Genomic DNA, 12946 nt, shown 5'->3' on the forward strand with positions numbered 1-12946 from the left:
TCCTTTTTCCACGTGTTAGCCACAATTATGTGAAAACCATGCATGAAATCTGAAATTTCATTTGTGTTGTTGTGAGCGTGTGTAACTGTGATTGTGTGAAACGTCCATCTCTTCCTGCCACTGCTGTGTGTGATTATGTGCTCAGCCCTGCTGGCTGGCGGCTGATAATAACACAAGAGGCCGTATTTCGTGAATCTCTTAGTCGAGGAGATTCCCACCGTGCTCAGCATGTCTGGGCTCTGTGTGTTTTTGGGGTTGCACGCGTGACTCCGCCAGCTGTTCTATTCTCCTGTTGGCCCCCTCAACTCTACCCGGCCCTCGTCCCTCGCCGACCCCCTCCTTCCCTCGGAGGCCTGCTCTTCATCTGATAAGGGTCGTACTGGCCAAACCCTCAGCAGAGCTCCTCGGAGCCGCTTAGAGCTGCTCCATGCTTACAATGCACCCTCCTTCCTCTCCATCCTCACACAATTTACATGTGAAAACCCTGGGTCTTATCTCCAGCTCACTGGAGCCTAGTTAGAGTGTGTGTTGGTATATGTATGTGTGAGGGGCCTTGAAAGAGCTGAGTGAGTAGAAGCAAAGTGAATGGAGAACAGTCATGTGCCCAGAACTATACGTATTTTCAGCCTTTACTGAGTTTAGTTACTTTTTCTTAATAGAAAACCCGTGGAAAAAATGTATTTCACAGTCATTTCAAGAACCCAATGGGGCATCGGGCAGCTTTATCAAACTTGCACCACATCTGAAGGCTAAAGACATTGACGATGGAAAACAGAAGCCTCTCAAGAGACAAAAAACTTGTCTCCTTACTGTATCTTTTTGGAATATGGCCACGCAGACTGTTAACAACATTCATATTTATAATTTATTTTATAAAGTGGCTCTCAAATGTTTTCAGAACCACAATAAATAATTTCAATTTGTTTTCAACATGTAGTTGAACATTCATCCTGTAAAAAATTTATCTGACAGCAAACACGTCTGTTAAAAGAAAGAGAAAAGTGCAGTAAGTTTGCTGACTCTTAAACTATAGTGCTTTGTGGAACCCCTTCTGATTTAGCTTTCAGCCTAGGAAGGGAACTGTTCAGCATCCAGCATCTTGACTGTAATATTTGTTCTCCACATCCATGAGTTTGTGAGGTCATCTCTTGTCCACAGTTCCTTTTCAGGTGGCCCCAAACACTTTCTGCAGAATTTAGCTATGGACTCTGGCCATCAGTTCTTGTGCTTTAAGCTTCCTCTAATGAAGTCATTGGTTTGTTGATTTGAATGCGTACTTTAGGGCACTTATATGCTACCAAATACAATTTGCCTTGATCTTCAATTTTCTAGAAGTCACCAAATGGTTTGGAATCAAAACTAACTAGCATCTAGAAATATTCATAACTTCATGTACCATGGTTAAAAACCTCAGGCATACCTAAAGATGCATTATCCTCTAATGTCGGAATGGTGGTGTTTTAGTGATCTATAGTTTTCAAATTTACCTTTGAATTATGGTCAGTAGGTCAGGTTTAGACTATAAAGTCTGGATGGTGTCAGCCCCACAGTCCTGAAGAACTGTGCACCAGCTATGTGGCATTCTGCAGCACCTTTTCAACCTTAGCCTGACCCAACAGAAGGCTCCAGTTCTGTAGAATACATCTTGATCTGTCTTGATCCAGTACCTTAGATTGCTTGTGCATCGGTCTTCAACTCCTTTAAACCTGTCCCCCAGACTTACTACATTATGACCGTCTAGGAGAGACTCGTATTGACCCACCTGAGTAAGCAAATAAATAACTTTCAGGACCTGCTGCAGTTTACTTATGGCCATGGAGTTGAAGTTCCAGACATCATCATACATCTGCTTCAATAAACGTACTGTAACACCATTGTTGCTTATTAGCTTCTCTAATTACAGTATGTATGACTGTCTTTATGGTGCTTAAATAGTGGAGTGGATTTTTGGTATCATTTTTCCAACTGATATCTGATACCATTTGTACAACCAAATCATTTCAATCATTGCTATGCAATCTGAAAACTGTGTCTTTAAGACAAAAGGTGAAAATGAGCAAATGTCAGGAAAGTACAATTAGGAAAGTTGAGCCTTATTGCCAGGACTATAATTGATGGCAGGTGGGAAGCCAAAAAGACTGAATGCTGGAAGCAAACCGAAAGGAGAACAATTTAATTATCAATGTGCACACTTTTGCAACCAATTTATTGTACCTTTTATATTATCTCATTTACTCCTTCTGGCTCTGACTGGTTGTCTGTCTAAGTGGTATATTTCTGCAGATGACAGAAGGACCAAAGGGAAAAGGCAGAAGAGGTCAGTTTTTACAAATGATCTATTTCACATTATGTCATGGCTAGTGACAGTTTTAACAAATACATCAAAAAAAAAAAAACCTACTGCAGTTTGAAGGATATAAATAGTTCTTATCTTGGTGATTCTCACCTTATCTTGGTTTATCATTGCTTCTGTTATACATTAGTACTCCTTTCACTAACATAACATTCATGAAGCATGACTGACCAATAGGTTATACTTTGCAGCCTATTGGTCTGCAAAGTAGACCAATAGAAAATTGGTCTACTTGGTGCACAAGCAGGATTCCCATCCTGCTTGTGCACCAGCTGCCATAAAGAAAAAGTGTGCAACAGGCAGAGTAAGAAGTGTGCAGGCTTTTAATTAAAGTCTGTGTAGTTAAGGGCTCAGTCTAAGCAAACATGGGCCTCCAGCATCAAAGTTTAAGATGAGGTAAAGAAGAGTGCCGGGTCCAGAGAAGACTGGTTAATTTTAGAAAATGGAGAGGGGGGTGTAAAGGGAATGAAAATGAGTTATGTGCTTGGATGAAGGGGGGGAAAGAACGAGCAGGCTGGAATAAAGGGTTCGAATAAAGTGATGTTCAGATAAAGTGACGGGAAACCCAAGCAAAGGGAACAGGCAGGGAAGTCAAAGATGGTATCATGTTATCTGATGTGTCATAATGTGATGCGGATATTAGGGTGGGAATGGCAAAAGGAGATGGAAGGTTATAAGGGGATCATTACGATGCAAATTTGAGGCGGCTGTTAAATGCTGTTTGATTCTAAACTGAATGTGAGACACATGAAGTAGATGTTTACCCTCACTGTTATACATCAGAAGACAAATTTAAAGTCAAATGGTTAAAAAAAACAGCTTCATAGATACTGTCCCTTTAAAAGCAAAGCAAACAATGGATAAAATGTTCAAAAACAAATGTGCTAAACATCCAAAAACGTCCAAGACAGGCGTCCCTTTGACATCCTGCTTTACTGAACTTTGTCCTGAATGGTGACCTAGTGACATCTATTGGAAAGTTTCGGAACTGCATGCCCTTGGTTAAGCCACCCACACCAGTCTATAGTAAAAAAACATGACTTTTTAATATAATTTGCTTTCTATTGAATTAATATTTAGTTTCACCAGACATCCCATTTTACATGCTCCATAATTACACTGAATAATTTATTTTTCTACCATTTCAGTAATGTTTAACTGCTTTAGTCACAAAGTACTTCATTTCTCTCTCCCTGACCTGGAGGAAACAGTAAAGTTGCTGGTGAGTATGGAGTCTTTTCTGAGGGGATTTCATTGCACCTACAAAGCTTTTATTGTGCACACAAAAAGCTTTGAAACTACATCTCTATTAATAATGTGTATCTGAATTTGCTCAATTTGAGCTTGTAGATGTCAGATGTGTTTGGATCAGTGGCGCAAAAAGTGGGTATGCAGGGTATGCAACGCATAGGGGCGCAGCACCAGAGGGGGCGCCAAAACCCCGTCTGGAGGGGGCGGCACGCCAATGTTCTCCCATACACTTCAGCGCGCCTTACCTCGCGCACATAACGAGGTAAATGTAGCGAGTTTTACCTTTCACGTATCGTCGCCTCGGGTGGGGTGGTGGTGGAGGGGGGGCGGGGGGGGTGTTGAGTGAGCGTCGCTCCTTCACCCTGACGTTCCTTCCCTCGGGGGGAAGGGGGGCGCCGATCTATGTTTTCGTATCCACCTGAATAATGTGTAGTTGCGCCACTGGTTTGGATAAGCTAATTCTGTGAAATGCACATGTTGTTGATCTGCTTATGAAGTGCAGGTTGTGCAGATGTTTTGAAATTTCATTTGATTATTAACAAAATATAAGTTGATAAACTCTGCTTGTGTCTAAACTTCAACTCAGTAGTTAGAATCTAACACGTTTTTGAGTAATTAAATTGTTGAATTGAAGTAAAATTATCTGTACCAGAACAAATCTGCAGGCTATATATATAATATAATATAATCAGGGGTGAAAGTAAGGGGGTACGGCAGGGTACTGCGTACCCCTAAAAGATTTGGCGGGGTTACGCAGTACCTGCAAGAGAGGGGAGCGGCTGTCTGCTGTAAAAAATTCACTGTGTAATTAGAGTGCACCCACTAATTAGCCGTGACTGATTAGTTTTTCAAGACCAATCTAAAACGCGACTTAATCAGTTATTAAATTACTTTTTTCCCATTTCATATTGTTTCTGAACTGGTGCTGCAACACGTCGATCGCTGAGGGTTTTGAGTCGATCCTGAGATCGACTTGTCAGCATGAGGTGACAAACTGAACGGCGCCAGGGCGTTGAGACCAAAACGTCCTCCTCTGGGTCCTTATCAAAATGTTCATAACTTTATTAAAAAACAAAAAAAAATCAACAAAACGTGTTCAAATTAATGATTCATCAACAATAATAATCTCAGTGATTATTGTTTCAACAAGGTGTTGCGCAATTCTGTGCGTTTCGGTTCCATAACGACCACAGCAGGAGTTTAAAATTAACTAATCAACCACCGCTGTGTTCATGAGAGGCTTATTAATAATCACAAAATAAATATCTAGCCTGAAAACCTGATATCGTAACGGACGGAACATTTTTAACATAATCTCTGGTCGGCTTGTGGGGCGCAGAAGGTTGCCATGGCAACGGGTGTGCTTAAATGACAGAGAGACGGAGAGTAAAAATGTGCGAGTGGTTTAGAGTTGATCACCTGTTCAGGTTGTTCTACCTTTATTTGTCTTTGTCTTGGCTCATCACAGCCGCTGTAATTTCTGAACATTCAACAAACGACAAACGTTTACTAATTACCTGTTCTTTGTAAATATCTTAATATACGTCATATATATACCAAATAGTACCAAATAGCTGACTGTATAGCTCAATGGGTAAGTCACCAGTCTTCTACCCAGGTTCGAGGCCAGGCTGGGTGGGGCTGGGCAAAAAGTTACAACGGTGATATTGCGCTGTCAGTGTGGGTCCTTAGGCAAGACCCTTGGAGCTATATATATATAAATATATGTAGCCTACCTCATAGGCTACATATATGGCATGTCAGACGGGCGACGTCTGACATGCCGGCTCAGACGTCGCCCGGTCAAACAAGGGTGCTGGGGAACCAGAGCACCCTGATGAAAAGTGGGCTACTGGAACAAGACGGAAATGGGCGAGAGATGAAAACATGGAATGTTGGAATTCTGTTGGAATGCTACTACTCAAGTCCTAGTCAGAACATCCGCAAATGGCAACTGATGGAGATGTAGCGTCAAAACTGATGAGAGAGAGAATCATGGCTGAGTCAGACGGTTAGAGGATCAAGATATGTGCTTGGATACCGACTCAAGAATGGGGCCACAATCAGTCACCTCCTCTATCATCCTCTACATGGATGTATGCTAAGAGCGAGACATCGACTCACTGATCCACACAAGAGAACAACGTTGGTGCAATAAACAGCTACGCCTTACCAGTAATTAGAGACCCTCCAGTAATAGCTAGTTGGCCGAAGGAGGAGATAAACACCACAGATGTTAAGACTCGGAAGCTACTAACCATGCATGGAGGGTTCCACCCCAAATCCAGCACCCTGACACTGTATACAAGCCGTAAGGAAGGAGGCAGAGGACTAGTGAGTGTGAGAGCCACTGTCCATGATGAAACATCCAAGATACATAAATACATCAAGGACAAAGCCTCAAAGGATGATGTGCTCAGTGAATGTCTCAGGCAATGGGGAACAGAGGACGAGGTGCTGGAGGTACCGTCATGGGAGGACAAGCCCCTACATGGGATGTACCACCGACAAATAACTGAAGTGGCTGATATCAGGAAATCCTACCAATGGCTGGAAAAAGCTGGACTCAAGGACAGCACAGAGGCTCTCATCCTGGCTGCACAGGAACAGCCCCTAAACACCAGAGCAATAGAGGCTCAGATCTACCACACCAGACAAGACCCAAGGTGTAGGTTGTGCAAGGAGGCCCCTGAGACAGTCCAGCATATAACAGCAGGGTGCAAGATGCTGGCAGGGAAAGCGTACATGGAACGAACCAAGTGGCGGGCATAGTGTACAGGGACATCTGTACATCTGTTGTGGTGGTAGATAAAGAACAGAGGAAAGCCTTTGTGGTGGATGTAGCAATACCAAGTGATTACAACATCAGGAAAAAGGAGCACAAGAAACTGGAGAAATACCAGGGAGGTATACTCAGGGAGGAACTGGAAAAGACCTGGAAGGTGAAGACCACAGTGGTGCCTGTGGTCATCGGGGCCCTCGGGGCAGTCACCCCCAAACTGGAGCAGTGGCTCAAACAGATCCCAGGAACAACATCAGACATCTCAGTCCAGAAATGGGCAGTTCTAGGCACATGCAAGATACAGCGCAGAACCCTGAAGCTCCCAGGCCTGTGGTAGAGGACCCGAGCTCAGAGGATGTAAGAAACCACTTGCGGAGGGTGAGAAGGGAATTTTTTTTTTTTTATTTATATTTTATATATTTGTTATTTTTTTTATATATGTCGGATATGTATTTATTCTTTGGTTTACATATTTATTTTTTATTTCTTATTATCTAGGTTTTGGTCCTCCATATGTGTCTAGTTGTAGATTCTATCCGTCCGTCCGTCTGTCTGTCTAGAAAGAGAGAGTCTCCCTCTGCTCCTCCGCCTCCCTGTATTTTGTCCGAGGCTCTGCTTCCCAGTGCTAACCCCAGTGCTCTTTGCCCCCTGCACCGGCGCCGTCCGCTGGACCCGCCTCTAGGGTCCACCTCTGCCTACTGGATCATTTCAATGGAGATTTCAGACTGTGGCAGGAATGGCAGTGGCAGTGACGCTCAGGTTTAGGATGCTCTGGAACGCAGCGTTCACCCAGCTGTTCTGGAGTTCATTGGAGAACTTGAAGAAGTTCTCCGCTTGTCCTGGTCCTGCAGATGTCCTCCCTACATCTAGCAGATCCGAGCCAACGCTATCTTCTGAGTTAACTCCAGGAGAACAGGAAACCTCGACATCAACGGAAATCTTTACATTCAGAGATGGTTTTTCAAACAAATGTTCAACAGTATCTAGAGCTTTATCACGCTGTTTATGGATTATTTAGTGTCTTAAGTACATGCTTCTAAGCAAATGGTCAAGAGAAAAGCCTGACCAACAACCAATAAGACATTTATTTTGACAGTAGGAAAAAAAGAAATATAAACTCAGGATATGAATCGGAAATTTGTTTTACTTCGAATGTACACACTACATAGAACGAAGAAATCATGAAAGAAAACTTCACAGATGTGGGATTTGTGTGGATAGATAAAGTTAGGACCAAAAATTAGAAATGAAGAAGGACTTGATCACAACAAACCCTCAAATCAAAACCGAGATCAACACTGGTGGGAATCCGACCTGAGACTCATGTCCAGTTTCACCCAATCAAACATTTGCAGTCATTTTGGTGATAAAATTACAGACACATATGTTTCTTTTATTGGTAAACTTTTAGTATTCATATATTTGGTTTAATTTGCTTTTGTACCAGAATTAATTGCGTTATCTAAAAGAAAAGGAAGGTACAAATGAGACCTAGAAGACCTTACAACACAATCATATTTTACTTAACATTCTAAGTAGTGTTCTCTTTTAAATAGATTGATTTGTTTTGTCTTTTGTGCACAATTTCTTTACATGTGCATTTCAGTCTAATGCCTTTTCTACCTCACACCCAGCTGTTGCTCCAGAAAAAAAGTAGTAAAGAAAAAAAGTAGTATAGAATCTAATGGCTGTTTGTGTTATTACTTGTTCCATCCTTCAAATAGAAGGGAAAAAAAAAAAATATATATATATATATATTGTACCGATGGCTAAAATGTTCAACTCAAGCTGGGATGTGACAAATTATATCTAAATCATTGAGAAAAAAAATACAGAACTTTTTTATATTTTAAAAGTTCATGTAATTTTCTTTTAGAAAATCAAATAAGTAATAACATATTTTGTCAAACCACATTCCCCCCTTTGCATTCTTATGGAATATAAAGCAGATTGAACCCTGTTGGTCTTACAGGATCCAAACGTCTCGGTTCTTCTGCTTAGAGGAATGATTTTAGAACATCAAGTACAAACATCGTCTCCTAAAACATAGGTGGTCCTATTATATATTGTTATTGGTATTTAACTAAATGGCAAGATGAGACACAAAGGAAACATTTAATGAGTAAAAAGGAGCCTAAGCTGATCTGTTTAAAATTGTTTCAAACAAGCAGCAAGGTATTGTGTCTGTATGTCTCATATGATGGTTCATTTGATGAACTGGGAATTTAAGCTAAATCTAATTTAATTATATTTTAAATGCAAATAGGCACATTGTGGAGTATTTTAAAATATAGCAAAACTCATCCTACGCTAAATCAGAAGTGTACCACAACAAAGATAAGCAGTTGATTTCTTCTTTGTAGTCTTCAGTATATTCACTGGTAAGTATAATAGATAAAATGTCTTCAAGGAACTGAATTAACACCAACTGAACACTTTGAAATGTAATTAACCTATCATGCCAGCAGAGGGAACCAGCACACAGGTTCAGTCTACAGGAGAAATGCTGGAGCTTCAGCAGGCTGAAGTGAAGGCAGCCAGTTTTGGACCCTTTTGCAGTTGATTAACTCTCCTGAATCTTTTCCAAAGGTCTTTATTTAGGACTGTCCTTTAGTCTTTGACAGCTCTATATGGCTGGATTAGTGAGTCCAGCTGTTTTACTGTCCAAAGTCCGATCAGTCTACATGACAGGGGGCTACAGCTGGTCTGACTCCTCCGTAGGACTGGGACCTGTCTGCGAGTCCAGGGGAAGCATCCTGGGAGGTGGGGATGCAGAGCCCGGCGATGTGCGATGGCTCAGACCATATTGCAGATTGTCGTACTGAGGAAGATTTCCCTCTGAAGAAAGTTCGCTGTCTTTGACGTAAGGTGGAGGGGGGAGGTCAAACCAAGGGGGCCGACTAGGGAGAAACAAAGCACATTGAGACTTCACAGAGCAATTACACAGAGTGCCTTGTAAAAGTTTTCATACGTAACAAATAAAAAGTACCATATACGTAAATGGGAAGTGAAAGAAAAATGACACATGGTTTTCGAAATCTATTTCAATTACCTAAATGAAAAAAGTGTCATTTAGGTTGTGCGGTCAATTGAGAGCATATTTTGTGTCAGTACAAATACACACACTATCTGTTTTTATTTTCATATATTTTTTTAAATGATAATTACATTGTTACATTTTCTTGCGAAGGATTTTGAGAACCTTCCTCATCCTTTGTTCCACTTCACAATTATACCATACCATACCATACCAACTTTATTTATAAAGCACAGCTGATACAAAGTGCTGTACATTAAAACACAACATAACAATATAAAAATAAAATAAAAACTCTTACAGTTTATAAACAAACATATAATTTAAAACTAGATCCTGCTGGAGTTGAAAGCCAAGTAAAATAGATGGGTTTTAAGACGAGCTGTAAAAGTGGACAGTGAGGGGGCCTCACAATACTTTATACAATACTTTGTGTTAGTCTGTAGACAAAATCCCAATAAAAAGTATTATCATTTGTGGTTATAAAGTATGTAATAAAACTTTAACGGGTGTGAAAACTTTGTCAAATCACCATGCAAATTAAACAAGAGGTGCTTTTTTTTTTATACAAAAGAAGAAATAAGTTAAAAAAAAATATATGTCGAAAATATTTTAAGAAACCTTAGTCTTGTAAAACTTTTTCTTATTGCTCAAATATTAGCCCTCAAATAAGAGGGCTATTATAAGCCTGTTTATTCGAGGGGAAGGCAGAAAAGATTTAGACACAGAGGCAACAGGAAGATGAGCTGCGGAGATGAAGAGCCGGGGGGAACAGAGACAGGCTATATAAGTCTGTTTATTTGGCTTATGTAGTCAAACTTCATAATAGGCTAGTTGTTGTATTTTACAACAGGCGAGCTGTCTGTTGTATTTTACTTAAAACTCTCCTGTTGTCCTCGGGTCAAAATGACTGAGATTTGTATGTGTTTTCCCTATACACAGAAAATGAGGACAACAGGAGGGTTAAGCAGATTTTAAAGTGCAAAATGCCAAGAATGTTCATTTACCTGACATCCAGAACCGATTCAGAGTATGAGGGAGGCGAGTCTAAGGACACTGAGGAGGGATACATGGCCCCGGACAGCAGATGCAAAGCTTGAGGAGCTGCAGTGTACTGGCCCGCAGCACTGCTGGAGCCGGGGCTGAGACCCAGACCTCTGGCATTAGCGTGACCCCGGTCCAGGATGACCAGTCGGGACAGCAGGAGGGGCTGGTGGTGATGTGTGCTCCCCCTTACACTCCTGGGCAACAGGACGCTCCGTTTCCTCTGGTGATGAAGCACCAAGGCCAACAGGGCCACCACCAGGACGAAGATGATGGCGCTGCCGATGACGCCGTATGTGATGCTGGGGTAATAGCGGAGACTATGGTCCAGTGTCACAAAGCCAGGAGCTTCTGTGTGGAAGAAAAAGGACAAGAGAAAACAGATGATAGGGTGTGTTCCCTGATATAAACAGGGATGCTGTAGGGTAGGAAGGAAGGATTTAGACACAGAGGCTGAGGAAACAGGAAGATGAGCCGTGAAGATGAAGAAAGCCGGGGGGAACAGAGACAGGAGCGAAGGAGACAGCCGTGAATACAAAGCAGTAAATTGTTTTCACAATCATTTTGAAATATATTCTGTGTGATTCAATAACAAAAGCCCCTCTTGGAGATGAGAAGTGAGGCCCAATGAGCTCCATGAGACATAAAGGACAAGTCATGGATCACTGCTGAGACTTGTTGAGGGCTAATATGAAGGAACCAGAACAAAGACAGAAAGTAAATGAGTCTTTGTGAGGACAAAACCACCCCTAGCACTCCGATATCGAATGCAACTTGCTCCGCATCAACGATGAGAGACGGCCTGCAGAACACCAGCAGCTGTCACACACCAACATGTTTGTCACAGTCACATAAGGACTCTGAAAAACACGTGGAAGTGCAGAAAACTTATTGGCCACAATGAGAGCTCGGGCTGGGAGGAACAAACTCAGAGCGAGCCAAACTACTAGCTTAAAGGAAGAGAGGGACGACTATAAAGCCAGAGAGCACTGCAGCTTATTATCCTGGATAGGATGAGGGAATAGCACTTAAACATTTCCACTGACTGATATTACAGTGAGAGAATTTCAATCAGGCACTTGGAATGGGGCTCGTGTAAATGGTGTTTCAGCTTATCAGCCGACACCACTGTTGTATTAAGCAGAGAAGAAGAGCGAAGGGAAGGAATCTTATTTATTACAGAGCTGCAGAAAGCATGTGCTAATGAGGAACGAGCTACATAAAAGTATTTTACAGTTGCCATTTCACTTCAAATTAAACTTCTGCCTCAGGGGACTGCGAACATCAAACGTCTGCACGTCACATAAAAAAAGCTTAAAAACACTCTAAGGGAGGCTTTCTAAGCTTCGTCTTCCAGGCTTCTGTGGTGCTACTTAAAAGTTCATGTGCATCGCCTGAAACATAAACCAGTCTCTGTCTACCAGCCACCAAGCAGGCTGTCGAGGATATTACCCAGTATACTTGCCAGGAAATGACCATTACAGGAAATCTCAAGTTTAAATCAGTAGTCTAAAAAACACTTCCTTCTGGAGGGATTTGATAGCAAGAAAATTGTGAGAAGGAAGCCATCTTGTAGCTTTTTGAATCATCCCAGGCACGGATACACTTACGGGCTTATAAATAAAACGGAGTTTGAACCAGTTCCACATTTAAAGAGCAGCGAGAACAGGGAAAACAAAATAAAGCAGACCAATTTGACTCATTCTGATCCACTTTGTCACTTTGAAGCCTTTTGAGGGTAGTATACGGTTTGTTTACGCACTGGAGCTGAAATCATGCACATGGAGTTTCCAAAAAACCTTTAATGTAGTGCAAATATATACAAAACCAAGCTGCTATTATCTTTATGCATTTCATTCCACATGGACAACCAAAGACACCGATCCACATGATTTATGGAAATGGACATGTTTAATCAACTTTTTTTTCGTACCCGATGTTTAATTTTCCAAAGCAAATTGTTGGCACCAAGGTAAAAATGAGCTGGAAGTTTTAAAAATAAAATACGTAAAGCTTATGTTAGTGTGCATTGATAAAATATAATATAGAAGCAGATCATTTTAAGTAAACCACACTGGGGTCAAATATCGATAAGCAATTAAATCAGCTTTTAATTTTTTCCTACTTTAACTGTTACAACTAGCAGATAAAAGTATTTCACGGTTCTTCCATTTGATTGAGAAAACTAGCTTCATCACTTTAGGAGAAATGTTCCAAATGATTGAGTTCCTCTCACTGATTTATAAGTATCCTCATATCGGACTTTGCTGTGTAAGAGAGCTGTGATTGGCTAAGACTCCACCTTTCTGATTTGGGCAACAGCATATTCCTGTACTGGAATTGCAATCATTTTATTTTGTTAATGTTACTTTGGTTTGTTAATCATTATAAAATATGTATTAGTTTTAAAGCTGCTTCTTAATATTGGTTACTAATTCTTGCTGATTAAATAAAATCTAATCGTGAGATTAGATTTTAG

At 41.1% G+C, this 12946-nt stretch overlaps 2 protein-coding genes across 4 annotated transcripts in view; one reads left to right on the forward strand and one right to left on the reverse strand.

Moving 5' to 3' along the window:
• Nucleotides 1-12946, forward strand: part of phrf1 (PHD and ring finger domains 1) — a 97749-nt gene that overhangs the window by 80795 nt on the left and 4008 nt on the right. The window lies entirely within an intron of this gene.
• Nucleotides 7513-12946, reverse strand: part of ldlrad3 (low density lipoprotein receptor class A domain containing 3) — a 107446-nt gene continuing 102012 nt past the window's right edge. For both annotated transcript variants that reach the window (XM_081608052.1, XM_008411524.2), the window contains 2 exons: nt 10431-10818; nt 7513-9286 (listed from right to left, as the gene is read on the reverse strand). In XM_081608052.1, the coding sequence (XP_081464178.1) occupies nt 9082-9286; nt 10431-10818 (593 nt within the window). In that variant the 3' untranslated portion in view covers nt 7513-9081. The remainder of the gene's footprint in view (nt 9287-10430; nt 10819-12946) is intronic.

This window comes from Poecilia reticulata, chromosome 6 (assembly GCF_904066995.2).
Source record: "Poecilia reticulata chromosome 6, P_reticulata-male-v2, whole genome shotgun sequence".
In the NCBI taxonomy this organism is placed as follows: domain Eukaryota; kingdom Metazoa; phylum Chordata; class Actinopteri; order Cyprinodontiformes; family Poeciliidae; genus Poecilia; species Poecilia reticulata.